The sequence below is a fragment of the Bubalus bubalis genome, chromosome 1 (genome assembly GCF_019923935.1).
Source record: "Bubalus bubalis isolate 160015118507 breed Murrah chromosome 1, NDDB_SH_1, whole genome shotgun sequence".
Taxonomy (NCBI): Eukaryota; Metazoa; Chordata; class Mammalia; order Artiodactyla; family Bovidae; genus Bubalus; species Bubalus bubalis.
Window position 1 is genome coordinate 177,531,455 of NC_059157.1, and position 22,202 is coordinate 177,553,656.

At 36.1% G+C, this 22,202-nt stretch overlaps 1 protein-coding gene across 3 annotated transcripts in view; it reads left to right on the top strand.

Moving 5' to 3' along the window:
• Positions 1-22,202, top strand: part of STAG1 (stromal antigen 1) — a 507,863-nt gene that overhangs the window by 178,232 nt on the left and 307,429 nt on the right. For 2 of the 3 annotated variants that reach the window (XM_025291338.2, XM_044946850.1), the window contains exon 4: positions 2,492-2,656. In XM_025291338.2, coding sequence (XP_025147123.1) covers positions 2,492-2,656 — 165 coding nt within the window. Of the gene's footprint in view, positions 1-2,491; positions 2,657-22,202 lie in introns of those variants that run through there. The other variant, XM_025291345.2, reaches the window with a different exon arrangement.

Consider the following 22,202-nt stretch of genomic DNA (forward strand, 5'->3'; position numbering starts at 1 on the left):
TACAGTGGAAGAGACAAATAAATTCAAGGGATTAGATCTGATAGAGTGCCTGAAGAACTATGGATGGTGGTTTGTGACATTGTCCAGAAGGTGTTGATTAAAACCATCCCCAAGAAAAAGAAATACAGAAAGGCAAAATGGTTGTCGGAGGAGGCCTTAGAAATAGCTAAGAAAAGAAGAGAAGTGAAAGGCAGAGGAGAAAAGGGAAGATACAGCCATCTGAATGCAGAGTTCCAAAAACAGCAAGGAGATATAAAAAAGCCTTCCTTAGTGATGAATGCAGAGAAATAAGAGGAAAACAACAAAATGGGAAAGACTAGAGATCTCTTGAAGAAGATTAGAGATACTGAGGGAACATTTCTTGCAAAGATGGGTACAATAAAGGACAGAAATGGCATGGACCTAATAGAAGCAGAATATGCTAAGAATTGGTGGCAAGAATACACAGAAGAACTATACAAAAAGATCTTAATGACCCAGATAACCATGATGATGTGATCACGCACCTCAAGCCAGATATCCTGGAGTGTGAAGCCAAGTGGGCCTTAGGAAGCATCACTACGAACAAAGCTAGCGGAGGTGATGGAATTCCAATGGAGCTACTTCAAATCCTGAAAGATGATGCTGTCAAAGTGCTACACTCAATATGCCAGGAAATTTGGAAAACTCAGAATGGCCACAGGAATGGAAAGTGTCAGTTTTCATCCCAATCCCAGGGAAAAGTAATGCTAAAAAAGTTCAGACTGTCGCACAATTGCACTCATCTTACACTCTAGCAAAGTAATACTCCAAATTCTCCAGGCTAGGGTTCAACAGTAAATGAACAGTACTGATGTTCAAGCTGTATTTAGAAAAAGCAGATGTATGGCAACATACACTGGATCATTGAAAAAGCAAGAGAATTCCAGAAAAACTTATGCTTTATTGACTATTCCAAAAGCTGTGACTGTGTGCATCACAGCAAACTGGAAAATTCTTAGAGAGATGGGAATACCAGACCACCTTACCTGCTTCCTGAGAAATCCATATGCAGGTCAAAAAGCAACAGTTAGAACCATACATGAAATCATGGACTGGTTCTAAATTGGGAAAGGAGTACGTCAGGGCTGTCTGTTGTCACCCTGCTTACTTAACTTCTATGCAGAGTGCATCATGTGAAATACCGGGTGGATGAAGCACAAGCTAGAATCAAGTTTTCTGAGAAAAATATTAATAATCTCAGATATGCAGTTGATACCACTCTTACGGCAGAAAGCAAAGAGGAACTAAAGAGCCTTCTGATGAAAGTGAAAGAAGAGAGTGAAAAGGCTGGCTTAAAACTCAACATTCAGTAAACTAAGATCATGGCATCTGGTCCCATCACTTCATGGCAAATACATGGGGAAACAATGGAAATAGTGAGAGACTATTTTTTGGTCTCCAAAATCACTGCAAATGGCGACTGCACTATGAAATTAGAAGATGCTTGCTCCTTTGAAGGAAAGCTCTGACAAACCTAGACAACATATTAGAAAACAGAGACATTATTTTGCCAACAAAGGTCTGTCTCGTCAAAGCTGTGGTTTTTCCATCAGTCATGTATGGATTTGCGAGTTGGACCATAAAGAAAGCTGGGTGCTAAAGAATTGGTGCTTTTGAACTGTGGTGTTGGAGAAGACTCTTGAGAGTCCCTTGGACAGCAGGGATATCAAACCAGTGAATCCTAAAGGAAATCAGTGCTGCCAAATATTCACTGGCAGGATTGATGTTGAAGCTCAAACTCCAATACTTTGGCCATCTGATGCAAAGAAATGACTCACTGGAAAAGACCCTGATGCTGGGAAAGATTGAAGGGGGGAGAAGAAGGTCACGACAGAGGATGAGATGCTTAGATGGCATCTCTGACTCAATGGACGTGTTTGAGCAATCTCTGGGAGTTGGTGATCGACAGGGAAACCTGTCGTGCTGCAGTCCATGGGGTAGCAAAGAGTCGGACACGACTGAGCGACTGAACTGAACTGACTGAAAAACAACTTCAAGGCCCGAATATTTGCCGTATTTTTAGTACTTGGGATGGTTCCAAAAATTGTCAATATATATTTGTTGCATGACTGAATATGAAATATTTTAGTACTTAAGTTGAAGGAGAAGTTGAACATGCAGTTTGTCCAAGTAGCAATTTGTTGAACATGATTTCTGAGGAAGTCTAGTCTTGAGGTTGGTATAAGAAAATGTCAAGACGGGGTCGTGTTTGGGGACAAGGTTACAGCATTGTCATTATTGTACAAAATAGTAAATCTTTTTCTTTTCATACCTTGTATAAATTAACTTGTACTTTGCTGTTTGCACTTTTTTTAAAATCAATACAAACATTGTGAAGCTTATTTTGAAATTATCTCTTACCTATAACAGTGCTAACTTCCCTTTCACAGGCTCAAACATAATTTGAGATCACTCTCCATAAGGCAAATATGCCTGCATTTAATTTTGCTTTTCCTCTTTTTTTATTTAGTCTACAAATAAGAAACCGCGAAAATCACCAGGAGAGAAGAGTAGAATTGAAGCTGGAATTAGAGGAACAGGCCGTGGAAGAGCCAATGGGCACCCTCAACAGAATGGTGAAGGGGAACCTGTCACATTATTTGAAGTGGTGAAACTGGGGAAAAGTGCAATGCAGGTAAATTTTAAGTGTTTCTATTTTACTAATAAAGCAATATAGGGTCAGTAACATGTAAAACCTGTTAGTGTGTATTTTGACATTTTTATACAATTGTTGATGTGTAGTCAAGTTTATTAAGGATTTTTCTTTGCTTGTTTTGTAAAAGTGTCCGGAAAGGCATATTGTTTAATAGTAAGTTAATGTTACAAATTTTAAATTGCATTATGTTGAATAAAATAATTTGCAGTATAGTAGGAACTGCCTGAGAATTTGCATTGCCTCAGTCATGTGTATTTTTAGAATTTGACTTAATGTAAGTAACTTATGTGTATTGAAGAATATTTGAAAGAGGAAAGGGTGTAAAAAAAAGTGTTAGGTAGTGAATTAGAAATAACCACAGTAAACATTTTATGGTGATTTGTGTTTGTGTGATGTTTTATAACTTCTTACACTGTTTTTTCTGCCCTCATTCACTCAACAAGTGTCATTAAATAGTCTTGAAGAGCATATCTTTATTGGCTTCTGACTAATTTATTTTAAGGATAAACTATAAGTATTATGATTCCTTTAGTGTGTGTTTACATTTTTAGAATATTTTAAAACTTATTAATCATTTGTATTTAGTTCCTTACATCTTCTTTTCATTTTAAAGGACTAGAGGTAAAATTATTTTGAGAATATTTCTTAACTATGTAGTAATAAATACCATTTTATTCTCCAGAATTTGTACTAGTTTATCTTTCACCAGAAGTTTAGCTAGCAATTGGATTTTATATTTAAGAATTATTTGGCAATATAGGTAAAGACAGTAATTCATTATTTTAATTTCCATTTTTAAATTACTAATGATTGTATGTTTATTCTATTTTGTCTTTGCTCATTTTTGATACTTCATTTTCAGTGGGTAATTTATAAAACAGATTTACTTTTAGAACCAAAAGCAGGCAACTTTCCATTGATACACCTTTTATTTTTTACATGTATTTCTTTTTGAATTCCTTAAAGGGGTTTAATGTATGTTACCAGATTGATTTGTTCAGGAATCTTGGAATATTGTATGGGAAGGGGAGGGTGTTAGAGTGGTGTGATGATGCTAAATATTGATGATGCTAAATGGTGAAATACTGAATTCCCAGTTATTCAAAGCAATGGACAGCATTAAAATATATAAGTATAATTTTGAAATATATTAAGTGATTTTTAGCCATTAAGCTTGATAGTTTCTATTGCAGATACAAACTGCAATAGAAAAATTGTTAACAGGCTATAGAGATATTAATCAAAATCTATTTGTTGCCTCCCATCTGTAGGTAGAGACACAAACAGAAAATCAAGGAAATTAAATTCTAAAAGTTCATTTAATTATTTTGCTTTCTTTTTTCATGCAAAAGTTTATTTTTCTAGCTTTTATTTAATATGAATAAAATCTTCAATATTTATTGTGAACAAAATCTAGTCATTTGTTTTTGATATACACTAGTGATGAGTATAAGATTTTTTTCTTTTTCACCCACTATGTTCTATATTCTTCATCTACATTACTCTTCCCTATCGCTGTTTTCATACTTTATTCTCTTTTTAAATTATTTTGGATTCATATTTTATAAAGGGTAAAGATTAGTAGTCAGAACCTTAGTACCTTCCAGAATTTGGTTTTAACTCACTTTTTCAACTTTTTCTCACTATCCTTCTATTGAAAATGATGCTATGTATTTTTTACTTTGCTGTACTTTTTTATTATTCTTTTATGTTTTTGTTTCCTAGCTGTATTCATATTAATCTACAAATTGCTGTAATTTTTTTCATTTTATTCAGCATTCTGTTGTGGGCATTTTTTTCCAGTGGATTAACCTTAGAATTTTTAACATTTATATTATCCAATTAGTTTTCTGTTGGACTGCTTTATTGTTTAAGAAGAATAAGTATATTTAAGATAACTATTTAAGAGTAGTTTTATTCTGTTAAAAATAGTACTTCTTTGAAAATCTTTATATATCCCTATGAAATATTGCCTGTAGGAATCCTTTGTAATGTAAATTCTTGAAAGTGGTCACTGAGCGAAAGGAATGCCTAAAAATTCATGTTTAAAAAATGAATGCAAGTCTTTTAATGAAGCTGGCACACTAATTTCAGTGTTTATTATCCCTTCATTTCAAAGTAATCCCTTCATAAAGTAATGAAAGACAAAGTGCTAGAAAGAGTTTAGACATTAATGGGTTTAGAAACTAAATGTTTCTGTGGTTCATATAGAAAAAAAAACTACCTAGTGGTCAGCATTAGGTTTAAGGTAGCAGAAGTAGATACTTGTAGCCAAGAGTTTTGATCTTGTATGTTAAAAGGATGTAAGGTGTTTCATGAAGTGTGTATGAATAAAGTTAGGCTTAAAATACATGAAGCCAGGGCCTAATATGACACCCCATACTTGGAAAGGAGATGGAAGAAAGCCACTGAAAACTGTTGCATAGGCTAAGGCTTGTGTTTAAGGGGATCATATTAATAAATATCTTAGGTTAGCCTTGAGACTCTGCTTTATGCTTATCATCCATGTAGTTAACTGATAGAGACTCCTTTACTACTCAGGATGGCCTAGTTTGGATACTGGCTTATGCTAAAACCCCACTTTTTGGAAATCGTGAGATGAAGGAAAGAAGAGGACAGACATAGTCCTTATAATCAGGACCTGAAGTAAAATGACTACTTTCTTGATTGGTGAGGGAATCTTTAAAAATCTCCTGTACCATCTTAGAGCAGGAAGTTCTTTTTAAGCCCACTGTATGATCTAGTTCTCCATGAAGTGAGTAGATGGAGCAGAGATAATCTCAAAAGCATAGGAAGGGGTAAAAAATAAAAGAAACAGGTATGTTTAAGTTTCCACAGAGATGAAAGAAATTCTACCTAATACTAAAAAGGAAATAAACTTAGTAAATAGGTTTTTCTGAGGTTAAAAACCCGCATTAGATGCCATCAAAGGGAGAATTCAAGAATTGGCATTCATTAGGCATTCATTCAGAATGTAGCCCAGAAATAAAAAAGTAAATATGAAAGAGCAATTGAGTGACTTTGATGTGGATTGAAAGGGTTCCAGAATATGCAGGGGAAGAATTCCAAGGGAATAGAAGCGACAGGTTTTGAAGAGGTAGTCTTTTAGAAATTTTCAGTCACATTTGCTCAGATCTAGAGTTTGTTGTCAGGAGTAAGTACGATAAGTGAAAATCATTACACAGGCATTCCTTGTTGTTGTTGTTTTTTCCTGCACTTTGCAGATACTGTGTTTTTTAAAAATTGAAGGTTTATGGCAACCCTTCATCGAACAAGTCTATAAGCACCATTTTTCCAACAGCATTATCTTTTAATTAAGGTATGTGTAATGATTTTTTAGACATAAATATTTCTGCACACTTAATATAATATGGTGTGAACATAACTTTTATATAAACTGAGAAACCAAAAATTCATGTGACTCACTGTATTGTAATATTTGCTGTGATGCGGAGAAGGCAATGGCAACCCACTCCAGTACTCGTGCCTGGAAAATCCCATGGATGGAGGAGCCTGGTAGGCTGCAGTCCATGGGGTCGCTAAGAGTCGGACACGACTGAGCGACTTCAGTTTCACTTTTCACTTTCATGCATTGGAGAAGGAAATGGCAACCCACTCCAGTGTTCTTGCCTGGAGAATCCCAGGGACAGGGGAGCCTGATGGGCTGCAGTCGATGGGGTCGCACAGAGTCAGACACGACTGAAGCGACTTAGAAGCAGCAGCAGCAGCAGCAGTGATCTGAAACCAAATCGTTAATAGGTATAAGGTATGCCTGTACAGTATAACTGTAGAATATTGAGGCTTGGAAGAAAGTCTTGAAATATTTCATTAGGGATTGCCTGAACCTTTTTGCTGACCACAATGCAAGTAAGATTGAAATATTCAAAATAAATTCCCTTTCTACATTACATCATAGTCACAAATCTCGAAAGGCACTTTTAATTATTTCGTGTAGTTCAACAACAGTTGAAGTGTGAATGTTAATAAAAGTAATATCAGCAAAAGCACTAATTAGCAATAATAGTATCAATTTAGAGAAAGAAAAATAGCAAACCTAAAGTAATTAAGAAGAAAGGAATAAAAAAAAGTAGAAATGGAAACTAAGTAGAAAAAGAAATGATAGAAAGGTCTACTGATTCAAAATATTGGCAGTTTGAGTTCAGTACACTTAAAACTTACAGATTTTATCTTAGGAATGCAAGGGTAGCTTAATGTTAGAAAGAAAGTGAAAGTGAAGTCGCTCAGTCGTGCCTGACTCTTTGCGACCCCATGGATAGTAGCCTGCACCAAGCTCCTCCGTCCATGGGATTTTCAAGGCGAGAAGTACTAGAGTGGGTTGCCATTTCCTTCTCCAGGGAATCTTCCCAACCCAGGGATCAAACCCAGGTCTCTCACATTGTAGACAGACACTTTACCGTCTGAGCCACCAGAGAAGTCCTAATGTTAGAAAGTCTTTTATATAGCAGATAATCATATCAAGGGGAAAATTGATGTAGAATGTTTATAAAAATCATTTGATAAAATAATAGCTGATACAGTGAACAATAACTTTGTGAGTAAACCATCAAGAGGGAAGTTCCATAGCTTGGTAAAGGTTATCACACAAAAACATTGTAGCTCATGTTACACCATTTTTAACAGGGAAATTTAGATGTATTCCCAGGAATAAGCACTAGAGTATAATAGTTGAAAATATAAAATTATCCGTATTTGCAGAATATACAATTGTCTATGTAGGAATTTCAACATAACCTAGACTGTTGGACTAATGAGTATTCAGTAAAACTCCAAGAGAGAAAATTAACACTATAAAAAAAAAAATCAGCATTCTGTAAAATAGTAATAAACAGTTAGGCCATCTAAGAAAACAGGAAGAAGAATGAATAAAATTTGGCATGAAATAGAATAAAATTCTGTTTCATACTCTTTATTTGAGTAACATAAAAGTATCTGGAAAGTACTAAAAGTCAGTAAGGATGGAGAGTACTAACTAGTGAGAGTACAAATCTGTATAACCCCTTTGGAGAAAAATTTGACAGTATTAAGAAAGGTTAAATGATCTATTCATTTTTCCTTCATTTAGCAACTATTTAATGAGTACCTACACTGTGGGCAACACCTTTTTCTTTCTTATGTCTTTCTTCTTTTAACTGGGATCTAGAGAAAATTTTATGTAGTTTTATAGATGAGGCTCATATAGTAATTTTTACTGTTAATTTGTAATGGTGAAAAGAAAGACAAAGGAAGTAAAAGTCTGTGAACAGAACAATTGATAAATAAAATGTGGTATATTCAGACAGTTAAATTTTCTATTACAGTTAAAACTAGTGTGAACTAGAGCTTTAGGTACCATTATGGACAAATTTTAGAAATGCATTTTAAGGGACAAAGCAAGCTGCAGAATGATACATAATATATAGTACTACTTAAATAAACACATACCTAAAGGGATCAGACAGGTGTATTTGGACTACTATAGCAATAACTGAAAAAAGAAGCAGAAAGAAACAAATATGGCTGTAAAATATTAACTGTTGTTGAAACTGGATGGTCTGTACCTTCTTATCTATCTTATTATTTGTAATAAAAGTGATAGTATTTCTGAAATGCTTCCTAAAGGAGGACTTATATTGCCAGTATATTTGAAAAATGATTGTATCCCTTCCCCTTTGGAGAAGTGACATGTGAAGGCTTTGGTAAGATTGGTTTTAAAGACCCTAGTTTCTTTTATTTATCCAGCATTCCACAAACCTTTGACTCCTACAACTATTGATGACCATTTTGTATTTTAGCCTTTTCTCCTTATTGGAATTGTGAAAAATCAACTTTACTGGCTTAACAGATACCTTACATACCTCCTGTAATTGGATGTTGTGCTAGATAGTTCCTGAATGTTCTTGCCTGTATAACTGAAAAGAAATTTTACCTGAGACTTGAAGGATGAAAAGGAGTTAGCTAGACAGTTAGCAGAGGGAACTTCTTATAGCAGAAATGCAACACACAAAGATAAAATCTCTACCCCTACCATGGAAGCCATAAGATGTCCAGTAAGAGTAGAGCTAAAAGAGGCTAGATTCTAAACATTTAGCTTTTTCTGAAATTGATGGCATTTTAGTAAGAAAATGACATGGTCATATTAGCATTTTTAGAAGTACCTTTCTGGAAACAGTTTAGGTGATGATTTGGGGTGTGTGAGGCTGGAAGCAGAGAGACTAGTTAGGAGGCCTTTTTTTTTTTTTTTTTTTAAATCCAATTCGTAAGTAATGAAAGTTTGAATTTATAGTGTCAGTGAAGGGGAAGAGGAAGAGAAAGGGACTGATTCTATAAATATTAAGGCTGCAAGATGCTTCTGAAAGATGAGAAAGAGGACAGAATATAAGGTAATTCCTATTTGTTTGACTTGGGGATATTCACCGAAAGGAAATTTGTAAGAATATAGGTGTTAGTGATGGGTATGGGAATAGTTTGGTTTGGACATTTTGCCATTTAGATGCGTGACACTGACTACATACTGAATTTTGGAACATTCAAGCTATTACTCTGTTATTTGTTGCTTTAGTAGTTATGAAGTAGTATTATAATGAATTTGTATAATTCATTGGCATTTACATTTTGTACCCCAGACTTCATCTAAGAAAGTTGGGCTACAGTTGATTCATTCAACAGAAATTCATTGAGAGCTCTTGTTTAAGGCATTGGAGCTGAAACTCCAGTACTTTGGCCACCTCATGCTAAGAGTTGACTCATTGGAAAAGACTCTGATGCTGGGAGGGATTGGGGGCAGGAGGAGAAGGGAAAACGACAAAGGATGAGATGGCTGGATGGCATCACTGACTCGATGGACGTGAGTCTGGGTGAACTCTGGGAGTTGGTGATGGACAGGGAGGCCTGGCATGCTGCGACTCATGGGGTCGCAAAGAGTCGGACATGACTGAGCGACTGAACTGAACTGAACTGAAGCTTGTCTGACCCTTCCCTTCATAGACTTTCTAACCATAGATGGGAGAGGAAATTCTGTATCAAAGTCAAATGGTCTGTTAATGTACTATTACAAACTGTTCATTAATGCTATGAAAACTCCATTTGGTCTTAATGGACAGATATAATAAATTTTGTGAATAAGGAAGTGGATTAAGCCTATAAATGAAGTATACTTAATGGCTCAGGTTGGTTTCCTGTTTGCTTTAGACATATGACTATGAAGATAAAACTGATTTTGTCTGTTGAAGTTTTGATTGGGAAAGACACAGGTATCTTAGGGCATTAGTCTGTGATTAGTCATACTCTTTCTTTTAGGGAGGAAACTTTGTTCTGATGCTAAATAAAAGTATAAACTTTTACAGAACATTTGTTTCTTCTAGTACCCAACTTACAAATGGGTTAGATGCCAGATCTCAAGGTATCAAATGCAGGGGAGTTCTCCCCCAAGGTTTGTGTAGGTAAGTTTTACTTACTTTATGATGACACCAAGGAAAGTGAAAAAGCACCTATGAGTTTATTAAAATCACACCTGTTAACTTGTGTTTGAACTGACTGTTAGGTAGTGACTGTATGAGAATTGAATACTTTGCTGAGCTGTTAATTGAATGGATAAATATGTCCATAGTAGTTTTTTAATTTCTGAATGTTCATTAAAAGCTTAAAAGTTTTAAGAAGTATTAAAATAGCTGACTCTTGAAAGTCCCTTGAACTGCAAGGAGACCCAACCAGTCCATCCTAAAGGAGATAAGTCCTGGGTGTTCACTGGAGGCACTGATGTTGAAGCTGAAACTCCGATACTTTGGCCACCTGATGTGAAGAGCTGACTCATTTGAAAAGACCCTGATGCTGGGAAAGATTGAGGGCAGGAGGAGAAGGGGATGACAGAGGATGAGATTGTTGGATGACATCACCGACTTGATGGACATGGGTTTGGGTGGACTCCAGGAGTTGGTGATGCACAGGGAGGCCTGGTGTGCTGCAGTTCCTGGGGTTGCAAAGAGTTGGACACGACCGAGCGACTGAACTGAATGAATGTCGTAAGAAGTGTAATTATAGAAGAATTGGTGATGAGACAAACCTTAGGAGACAAATACTATTAGGAGAACTTAGAACTATTGCATGAAATGAAAAGGAGAACTTAGAACTATTGCGTGAAGTGAAATTTTATAACAAAGATGGTCAGGATATATTGAAAGAAGGAAATACTACAATGATGATGAGGAGTGAAACCTTATAAAACTAAGCAAATACATAAGTACTTGAATAGGATCAATGTATGAGTGTAATATGAGAAATACCTGCTTATAAGTACAAACACTACAGTGACAGGATATTGGAGTATAGGACTTAAAAATCATGAAAAAAAAATGAAAAGATTTATTCTGATTTTTAACAGTATCATAATATCTAAACTTAAAACATTTAGATTAAGTTTGACTGCTATTGCTACTGCTAAGTCACTTCAGTCATGTCCAACTCTGTGTGACCCCATAGACGGCAGCCCACCAGGCTCCCCCGTCCCTGGGATTCTCCAGGCAAGAACACTGGAGTGGGTTAGGTGATGGTAAATGTGGAAAGCTGAAAATAGCCATTATTTAAATAATAGTTTATTTCTATTTCTCTTATATGTAAAATATCTTAGGTGATCTTTGCAATGGCAGTAGATAGACTGACAGAGCATCAAAATTGTTAATATATTTTAATACTTTAATAATCATTAAGGAATATGTAATCATAACTATAACAGCTATCAGATCAGTCGCTCAGTTGTGTCCGACTCTTTGCAACCCCATGAATCGCAGCACGCCAGGCCTCCCTGTCCCTCACCAACTCCCGGAGTTCACTCAAAATCAAGTCCATCGAGTCAGTGATGCCATCCAGCCATCTCATCCTCTGTCGTCCCCTTCTCCTCCTGCCCCCAATCCCTCCCAGCATCAGAGTCTTTTCCAATGAGTCAGCTCTTCGCATGAGGTGGCCAAAGGACTGGAGTTTCAGCTTTAGCATCATTCCTTCCAAAGAAATCCCAGGGCTGATCTCCTTCAGAATGGACTGGTTGGATCTCCTTGCAGTCCAAGGGACTCTCAAGAGTCTTCTCCAACACCACAGCTCAAAAGCATGAATTCTTCGGCGCTCAGCCTTCTTCACAGTCCAACTCTCACATCCATACATGACCACAGGAAAAACCATAGCCTTGACTATATGAACCTTTGTTGGCAGAGTAATGTCTCTGCTTTTGAATATGTTAACTAGGTTGGTCATAACTTTCCTTCCAGGGAGTAAGCGTCTTTTAATTTCATGGCTGCAGTCACCATCTGTGGTGATTTTGGAGCCCAGAAAAATAAAGTCTGACACTGTTTCCACTGTTTCCCCATCTATTTCCCATGAAGTGGTGGGACCGGATGCCATGATCTTCATTTTCTGAATGTTGAGCTTTAAGCCAACTTTTTCACTCTCCACTTTCACTTTCATCAAGAGGCTTTTGAGTTCCTCTTCACTTTCCGCCATAAGGGTGGTGTCATCTGCATATCTGAGGTGATTGATATTTCTCCCGGCAGCTATACATTTTGATATTTATAAAAAATGAATATTACATAATAGAAAGTCACCACAGAAGCACAATTGTAGTCTCTACCCAATGTAGCAGACATTGGGTCCTATTTTAAATCTGGTGATTATCTTTTCAGTCCTATTTCTCATTCCTCTGTCTTGACCCTTGTGGACCTACTATTTCTACTAATGATGACAGCTAGCCACATTACACGTTACATATTCCATGAATAAGTTGATGTTTTAGGGATGGGGTGAGGGAGGAAGTCCTTGCAGGTGCCAGGCACTGGGCTCTTGAGGTGAACTGCTTCATTTTAAACCTCAGCTCTTGTAGATAAACCATGCATGAATGGCCACAAGAATGGTCAAAGCCTGGTAAGTAAGGCCTAGCAAGCATACCTTTGTGGACACTGATTTCTGCAGAGCTCCAAATGTGACGGAAGTGTTGTTTGAAGGCCTACCAGTGCAACTAGATGTAATCGTGTTGGTGAACCTGGGTGGCATCCATGAGTTGGAAAAAGAAAATCTGAGTCTTCAACAAAACACCCTATTGCAAAAACATCACTGCTAGGATGTCTGTGGCTTCCCAACTCAGACTGGGAAGTTGAGCTGCAGTGATTCTTTTGTGACTGCTGCTGGCTAAATTCCAATTACATGCTGGCACTACAAGCAGCCCGCCATTGATATTAAGCAGCAACAGAGCACTTTTTAGAAGACCCTAGATGAGATGGACATTGGATGAGATGGACATTCCTAGCTCTGCCTATTCTGAGACCAGGGTAGGGTTGATTTACTCTTCTGGGTCTAGAAGTCTCACTGTGCACTTACATCGAAGTCCCCTGCTGGTAATCTCTACATGGATAAGAAATCCAACCTAACCCCCATGAAACTTTGACAGCTAGTTCCAGTCACTGTAATGGTCCTGCTGGCCATGGTTGTTAGCATTGCAATCCTGCTGATCAATATCAGGAGGATGTTGGGAAGTACAAGAAGGCAAGAATCCAGGACTGGGAAACTGAATATACACCCCAGCATATGCTTATAGTGGGGAGAGTCGGAGAACAGTGTTCAGACCACTTCAGGAGTGAAATTTGATTCTTGACTCAAGGCAGATATTGTATTTTCTTCACCAACATCCCATTCTTCTCACCTACTTGTCTCCATCCTAACAGTTCTTTTCCTAGGGACTATCTTTCTTTCTGGCTTTGTGTCCCAACCTCTTTTGAAGACCCATTTCTAATATTCCTTCTTATTCTTAGTCCTTGGATAAGAAATCTGATTCTGTAAAAGCAGACACAATAATGTCATCTTGGATTGTGCTTAAAATAAAAGGTTAAGATTAATTAAGAAGAAACGCAAAAAGGCAAAATGGTTGTCTGAGGAGGCCCGACAGATAGCTGAGAAAAGAAGAGAAACAAAAGACAAAGGAGAAAAAGAAAAATATATCCATATGAATGCAGAGTCCCAAAGAAGAGCAGAGAGAGATAAGAAAGCCTTTATAAGCGAATCAGTGCAAAGAAATAGAGGAAAACAATACAATGGGAAAGACTAGAGATGTCTTAAAGAAAACTAGAGATACCAAGGGAATATTTCATGCAAAGATAGGCACAATAAAGGACAGAAACAGTATGGACCTAACAGAAGCAGAATATACTAAGAAAAGGTGGCAAGAATACACAGAACTATACAAAAAGATCTTAATGACCCAGATAACCATGATGATGTGATCTCTCACCTCAAGCCAGATATCCTAGAGTGTGAAGCCAAGTGGGCCTTAGGAAGCATCACTAGGAACAAAGCTTGTGGAGGTGATGGAATTCCAGCTGATTTATTTCAAATCCTAAAGGATGATGCTGTGAAAGTGCTGCACTCAATATGCCAGCAAATTTGGAAAACTCAACATGGCCACAGGAATAGAAAATGTCATTTTTCATCCCAAGCCCAAAGAAAGGCAATTCCAAAGAATGTTCAAGCTAGCGCACAATGCACTTATCTCACACACTCGGAAAGTAATGCTCAAAATTCTCCAAGCTAGGCTTCAACAGTATGTGAACCATGAACTTCCAGATGTTCAAGCTGGATTTAGAAAAGGCAGAGGAACCAGAAATCAAATTGCCAACATCCGTTGGATCATAGAAAATTCAAGAGAATTCCAGAAAAACATCTACTTCTGCATCATTGACTATGCCAAAGCCTTTGACTGTGTGGATCACAACAAAACTGTGGAAAATTCTTAAAGAAATGGGAATACCAGACCACCAGACCTGCCTCTTGAGAAATCTTTATGCAGGTCAAGAAGCAACAGAACTGAACATGAAACAACAGACTGGTTCCAAATTGGGAAAGGAGTAAGTCAAGGCTGTATATTGTCACCTTGCTTATTTAACTTATATTCAGCGTGTACATTATGTGAAATGCTGGGGTGGATGAAGCACAAGCTGAAATCAAGATTTTAGGGAAAAATATTAGTAATCACAGATATGCAGATGACACCACCCTTATGACATAAAGCAAAAAGAAACTAAAGAGACTGTTGATGAAAGTGAAAGAGGAGAATGAAAATGCTGGCTTAAAACTTAACTATGAGAAAATGAAGATCATGGCATCCGGTCCCATTGCTTCATGACATATAGTTGGGATAAGAAGGGAAACAATGACAGACTCTTTTTGGTCTCCAATATCACTGCAGTTGGTGACTACAGCCATTAAATTAAACGATGCTTGCTCCTTGGAAGAAAAGCTACGACAATCCTAGACAGCATATTAAAAAGCAGAGATACTACTTTGCTGACAAAGGTCCATCTAGTCATAGCTATAGTTTTTCTAGAAGTCATGTATGGATGTGAGAGTTGGACCATAAAGAAAGCTGAGCACCAAAGAATTCATGCTTTCAAGCTGTGGTATTGGAGAAGATTGTTGAGAGTCCCTTGGACACCAAGAAGATCAAATCAGTCAGTCCTCAAGGAAATCAGTCCTGAATATTCATTGAAAGGACTGATGCTTACGCTTCAATACCATGGCAACCTGATTGATGTGAAATACTGACTCATTGGAAAAGACACTTATTCTGGGAAAGATTGAAGGCAGGAGGAGAACGGGTCGACAGAGGACGAGATGGTTGGATGGCACCACTGACTCAAGGGATGTGAGTTTGAGCAAGCTCCAGGAGTTGGTAATGGGCAGGGAAGTCTGGTGTCTTACAGTCCATGGGGTTGCAAAGAGTCTAATATGACTGAGCGACTGAACTGAACTCTTAGTCCAAGGATAAGAAATCTGATTCTCTAAAGGCAGACAAATTAATGTCATCTTTGATTATGCCTAAAATAAAAGGTTAGGATTACATTCTAGAATCATTTAAAAGTGATGGAATACCTTTTGAAGACTTAGGTGAATTTAGGTGAGAAATAGCTGTTTCTCAATACATTACAAAGAGAGAAGTATCATCTTCATCCTGAATTATCTGCTAGTACTACTTATTGATGAGAAGAAAATTTGGCTTTATTTGGGCTTGCATAATGGCCATGTCATGTGGCCAAACCAGCAACACATATGCTTCTCACTTAAAAGGGAATTTAGTTACCTAAACACATTTTTATTTTTTTGTGAAAGACTGTCCAGAAATTGTCAGGGTTTATTCTTCAGCTTGCCTTTATTATAGCTGATATTAGTAATGTTTTATTATATTAAAATGTTTGTATATACTTTGTCACTAGTATTTTTTGTGACTTTCTTAATATTGCAAACTTAATGAAGTTTAAAAAAATGTGAAGAAGATATATAACGAGAGAGTTTGAACTTGCATCAGAATAATGCCAATAAAAAAAAAGAAATATATATTTTTTTTATCCTGAGTTAGGTTTTACATAAGAGGAAGATGTTTTAAATAGAACTTCAAATAGTAATTGGATAAATGAAATAGTTACTTTAGTCATGGTATTAACATACCAGGGTACACACCTTAGAATCATAGTAACTTAATTTTAACTTCAGAAATTAACTTCAGAAATGTTCCAATTTTATAATCCAAGGTTTTTCCCATAAATGATTAAATTTTTATACAGTAATCATTGTTGATCCATTTTAGATATTTGAATGGGTTATTTTTCAACTCCTTTATTGTTTAAGATTCATGGTCACATATCATTATTTTGTGCCTATGTTAAACTGACATTTAGAACTGTTCCAGACTATTTCATAATCAGTTTAGTGCCTTAAGATGCTTAGGTTATTTGACAACAGTTGTAACAAAGTTCTAAACATAAACTGTATACCTTGCAGTTTTTGTGTTGCGTAGATTTTGAAGTATTAGCATTGTTTACTGTTTCTCAAAGATACATGTATATTTACATATATCTACTGTTTACCAACCACAGTGGAAAAATGACCAAGTGAAGACAATCTTGTTATGCTATTTGTTGAGTGATGTCAATATTTTCAGGAGAAAAGATATTAAAGTTAAGTTTCTGATTCTTCCCTGAGTCTGTCTAATTCTTAGGGCTTCTCTGGTGGTCAGAAGGTAAAGAATCTAATGAAGGAGACCCAGATTTAATCCCCAGGTCTGGAAGATCCTCTGGAGAATGGAATGTCAATCCACTCCAATATTCTAGCCTGGAGAATTCCATGGATTCTTTACCACCACAAAATTGTAAAGCAGTCGTCCATCAAATAAAAAATAAAGAAAAATTTAAAAACAAAAGAATACTTGATTGGGTTGCCATTTCCTTCTCCAGGGGATCTTCCCTACCCAGGCATTGAACCAGTGTTTTCTGCATTGGCAGGCAGATTCTTTAATGCTGTGCCCTTAGGGAAGTGTAAATAAAGATGTATTGAGGTATAAATGAGATTTCTTAGCATTTCTTCTTTTGTCCACCTCAATAAGTTTGGATTATGTGCTCTTGTAGTTTCTTACTGTATATACTAACTAATCATGTATAAAACAGAAACTTTCAAAAAATATTTCCAGGATTTGTTTCTAAACTGTTTTAAGAAAAGTATATATATGTTGATAACAGTCCTTATTATTTTCTGGGCTTTAGTCCTAAACCTTTGAAAAAGTGAAAATGACAGTTGCTTAGTCGTGTCTGACTCTTTGTGACCCCATAGCCTATACAGTCCATGGAATCCTTCAGGCCAGAATACTGGAGTGGGTAGCCTTTCCCTTCTCCAGGGGATCTTCCCAACCCAGGAATTTAACCCAGGTCTTGTGCATGATAAGTGGATTCTTTACTTGCTGAGCCACAAGGACACCCAAGCCTTTGAAAATGGAAGACAAAAAGGATTTTCCTCCTGTTGAAGACTTTTGATCTAGTACAGGATTTCTTAACCTGGAGTCAAAGCTAGAATTTTTGATAAGCATGAACAGAGATGAAGAGAGTGATAACAAATTTGACATTGATTTTTAAAAAGTAAGTGCATGGAGAAGAAACAGTGGTTGTCAGATCTTTCTATGCCACTCACAGAAGCTTCGGAACATCAATTTCGTTCCAATCGCTTCTCTTCCAAAAGAATATCAGGGGACATGTGCTCGATCCCGGTTGGGGAACTAGCATCCTGTTACACAGAGTGGCCCAAAAAAAAGAGATCAAGCCTTGAGCCTTTGGAGTTGGAGCACTAACTCCAAGACCCTAGACTACCAAAGAACTAACCCTAGGGAGTCAAATAGTATGAACTGACACAAAGCAAACCACTTGAAAAGAAGACCCGGCATCACCCAACCACCAGTAGCACCCTGTGCAGGATACCTCATCTAAACAAGAAACAAAACAAAAATATAAACCCAATCATCAGCAGACAAGATTACCATCTCACTTGCTCATAACTGGAAAAACAAAGAACAACAAAAATCTCAGCACACATCTCACCCTATATGAAGCTTACACAAACCACTGGTCCAGCCTTAGGAGGTCAAAAACCAAAAGGAAGAAAGAATTCAACCTTCAAGCCTGGGAAAAGGAGACCTCAAACACAGTAAGTTAAAAAATAATAATAATAAAGGCAGAGAAATGCTGCACAAATGAAGGAACAAACTAGAAACACAGAAGTCCAGATAAATGAAGAAAAAACAGACAAACTACCTGAAAAAGAATTCAGAATAATGATAGTAAAGATGATCAAAAACCTTGAAAGAAAAATGAAGAAAATGCAAGAATCAATTAACAAAGATCTAGAAGAATTACAGAATAAACATAGAAACAACACAATTACTGAAATTAAATACACTCTAGAAGGAATCAGTAGCAGAATATCTGAAGCAGAAGAGAGAATCAGTGAGCTGGAAGATAAAATGGTGGAAATAACTTCTGAAGAGCAGAATAAAGTAAAAGAAAAGAACTGAGGATACTCTCAGGAGTCCTCACGGACAATATCAAATCCACCAACATTCAAATTATAAGGGTCTCAGAAGAAGAGAAAACAAAAGGGTATGAGAAAAATTTTGAAGAGATTATAGTAAAAAAATTTCCCCAACATGGATAAGGAAATAGTCAATAAAGTTCAAGAGACGCAAAGAGTCCCATACGAGATAAAACCAAGGACAAATATGCCAAGACACATACTAATCAAACTAACAAAGACTAAACACAAAGAATATTAAAAGCAGCAAGGGAAAATCAACAAGTAACATACAAGGGAAACCCCATGTTTAACAGCTGAGCTTTCAGCAGAAACTGTGCAGGTCAGAAGGGAATGGCAGAATATATTTAAAATACTGAAAGGGAAAAACCTACAACCAAGATTACTATACCTGGTAAGGATCTCATTCAAAATTAATGGTGAAATCAAAAACTTTTCAGACAAGCCAAAGTTAAGAAAATTCAGTGCCACCAAATCAGCTTTACAACAAATGTTAAAGGGACGTATATAGTCATGAAATACAAGAGAAGAAGATCTACAAAAGCAAACCCCAAACAATTAAGAAAATGGCAGTAGGAATATATATATCAATAATTACTTTACATGTAAATGGATTAAATGCTCCAACCAAAAGATACAGACTGGCTGAATGGATACACAAACAAGACCCATATATATGCTATCTACAAGAAACCCACTTCAGACCTAAAGACTCATATAGACTGATGAAAGTGAGAGGATGGAGAAATATATTCCATGTGATTTGTGCTAGTGACTCCTTTTCAACAGTTGTAGTCCTTTGAGGGTTATGATTACTTGAAACAATGCAAACTAATCTGACATTAATAGTTTTAAAAAGTATGTATATATGTTGTGTTGTTTGCAGCATCTTTGCTCAAATATGAATGCTTTCTGACTACAGAAATTCTGTAGTGTATGAACACACATTTTCAAGAAAGTCACATATTTCATATGTTCTAGTAAAACTCCAACTTTCACTTATCACTCAGAGATGCTTGTCTAGATATATTTCTTGTTAGCTTTTCCTTGTGAACTTTGATGTCTTATACATTAAACTTGGTTGTGCTTAGGTCTTTTCTTCCTGTCCATTTTAAGTAGGTCTGACAAATGTTAATCTGTATTTTTACTAAGATCCGATATATTAACTGAGAAGAGTGTGATTAACAGGGCTTTTCTGGTAGATATGATAGGAAATCATTTGTGTATAGTATCCATAGCCTAACTTTGGTTTTGAAATACCAATACTTCATAATTTAGTCATTTTGATTTCAGAAGGTACATTGTGGACGTATATTCAATACTTGGAAAATGTTGTTGCCAACTTTATGACAACATTCATGCATTAACTGCAAGACAGGTGTATTTTCACTACAGTCATGAGTTTTAATAATCATGTCATCATATCCACACATATATCTTTGATTTTTCTGCTATGATATCACTTCCTGATCATTTATAGCTGGCCATTTCACACCTTTTCCACATACTGATACAATAGTAGGTTATTCTTAAGTGATACTAAGGACTGGCAAGATTTTTTTTAAGGTGTTATTTTAAAAATCCTTTTAGAACTGTTTGGTTTATGAAATTATATTTAGTCATTTAATAAATTGTAGAAGGACTCGATTGATCCCAGACTAAAATGGAAGAGAAAAAATTAGTTAGGGTGACTTTAACTCCACTTTTCTACTAACTTGAACATTTAATTCCAGAATAACCTTGTGTTACTGGTTGAAGCCAGCCTCAGCAGCACAAAGCAGTTGAGAATCCTGGCAAGAGACTGAAAAGATTTAGGACAGTCTTTTCTAGTGTAATTAATAGTACCCCCTTTCACCCTTTAAGTTTTTCTAGTTTGTATGATAAATTGTAATAGCACTCTAATAATTGGTAAAGAAATTAACTGAAGATAAAGAAGTTACAAGACTGAAGTTTATTGATGAGGCTCAAAAGGCACAGTGTGGGTATAAAACATTGTGTTTAATAAACAGAGATCATGCCAGGTAGTATGGAAATTTAATGATTTCAAAGGGGAAGTAGTTCTTCAGTCTCTTAGATGTATTTGGGGAATTTGGATTTAAAATATTGATGGTTTTTCAGGTGATCAGAAGTAAAAATTATGTATCTTAAGATATTGGATATATCTTTATTAACATTTTAGAATTGGCTTGGGATGCTTTGATTAGGGTGGAAGGGAAGACCTTGACCAAGAAACAGAGATTCAGTTACATAGGGGAGAGAGAGAGGGTAGGGGGTGACCCTAGGGGATAATTAGTGTATTATAAAAAGGGTGGGTAATAGGAAGGTAAGCCACTTGTCAAGGATCTTAAAGGCTGATGAGGTTTGAATGCTGATAGAAACAGGCCAATTATCATAAAGCACAAAAAAGGAAGTATGTAGTATTATGAAGCCATTAGGGAGAATAGCCAAGTTTCGGACTACATTAAGGATACAGAAACACTGAATTGTTTAAACCATGTAGAGGAATTTTACAGTAAACTGCTAGTTCTGGATGTTTTCAGAGAAAATAGTTGAAAGGAAAATCAGTTGGAGAGTGAATTAAGAGAAAGAAACAAAAAACTGTGTAGTATTCTAAAGCAGGAAAAAATGGGCTAAGTGGTTTTAATGTTTATAAATGATACAGGGTATATAGTCATTTTAAGAGATTTACCGACTTCAGTTTTCAGAATAAACGTGGCTTAAGATGATTTGAAAATTCAGTGCATTCAGTTCTCCAGGTATTTTTAGCTTCGATTGACCTAAAACTGAGCCTTATTAGACAATAGTGGGGAAAATGCTGCACTGTTAGAAGACAAAATTTTCATTATTCAGTTGAGATGGCCTTGAGAGTCACTGAACATCTTTTACCTATAGTTTGCTTATCAGTGATTGTTACTGTGCACATTAGGCTCCTTGTGAGAATAAATAAGGCTAATTTATGGCAGTGTGTTGTGATACAAAATATTTTAGTCATATTTGGTTTATGATAAAATTCAAAGCTCACCTTTCAGTGAGACTTAATGTGGTTTTGATTCTGTGTTTTGGGAGTTGTATTTGTAGATATTATAGGGGAATTTTAGAATGCATCATGCTAAAATTTTGGTTAAAGCTGGAGAAAGTTATAAAGAAAAGTATTCTGGGAGGTCATGTTTTAAGCCAAGGCAGACCTTGCCAAGCATGTGTAATATAAGTTACCACAAATTAATCATGTTCTTTTGAAATGTGTATTAGATAATGTACTCTAATAAAATGCTGCTTAGAATAAAATGCTGAGGTTAAAAAAATAACTAATTTGGACATTTTTAGTTGTTTTGATATCAGTATCTCTTCTAGTAAAGGACTGTTGTGAGTATGCAAAGAAACAAAACAGTTCAGAATAGTTCCATTAATTCTTTGACAGTAATTCATGCAGAAGAGAAAAATAAAGGCAAGTATTGACTGTCTTTCTCATATCTTGTTGTTCATTATTTTACTGTTAAGTTGTTGGCAACTCTTTGCTTATCTCTCAAATCATATATTTAGACTTGCTGGTTCATGAAATAAAAACATCTTGAATCACTAGTTTAACTTAAACTCTGACATTATTGGTAAGTATTGGGTTGGCCAAATAGTTCATTTGGGTTTTCCA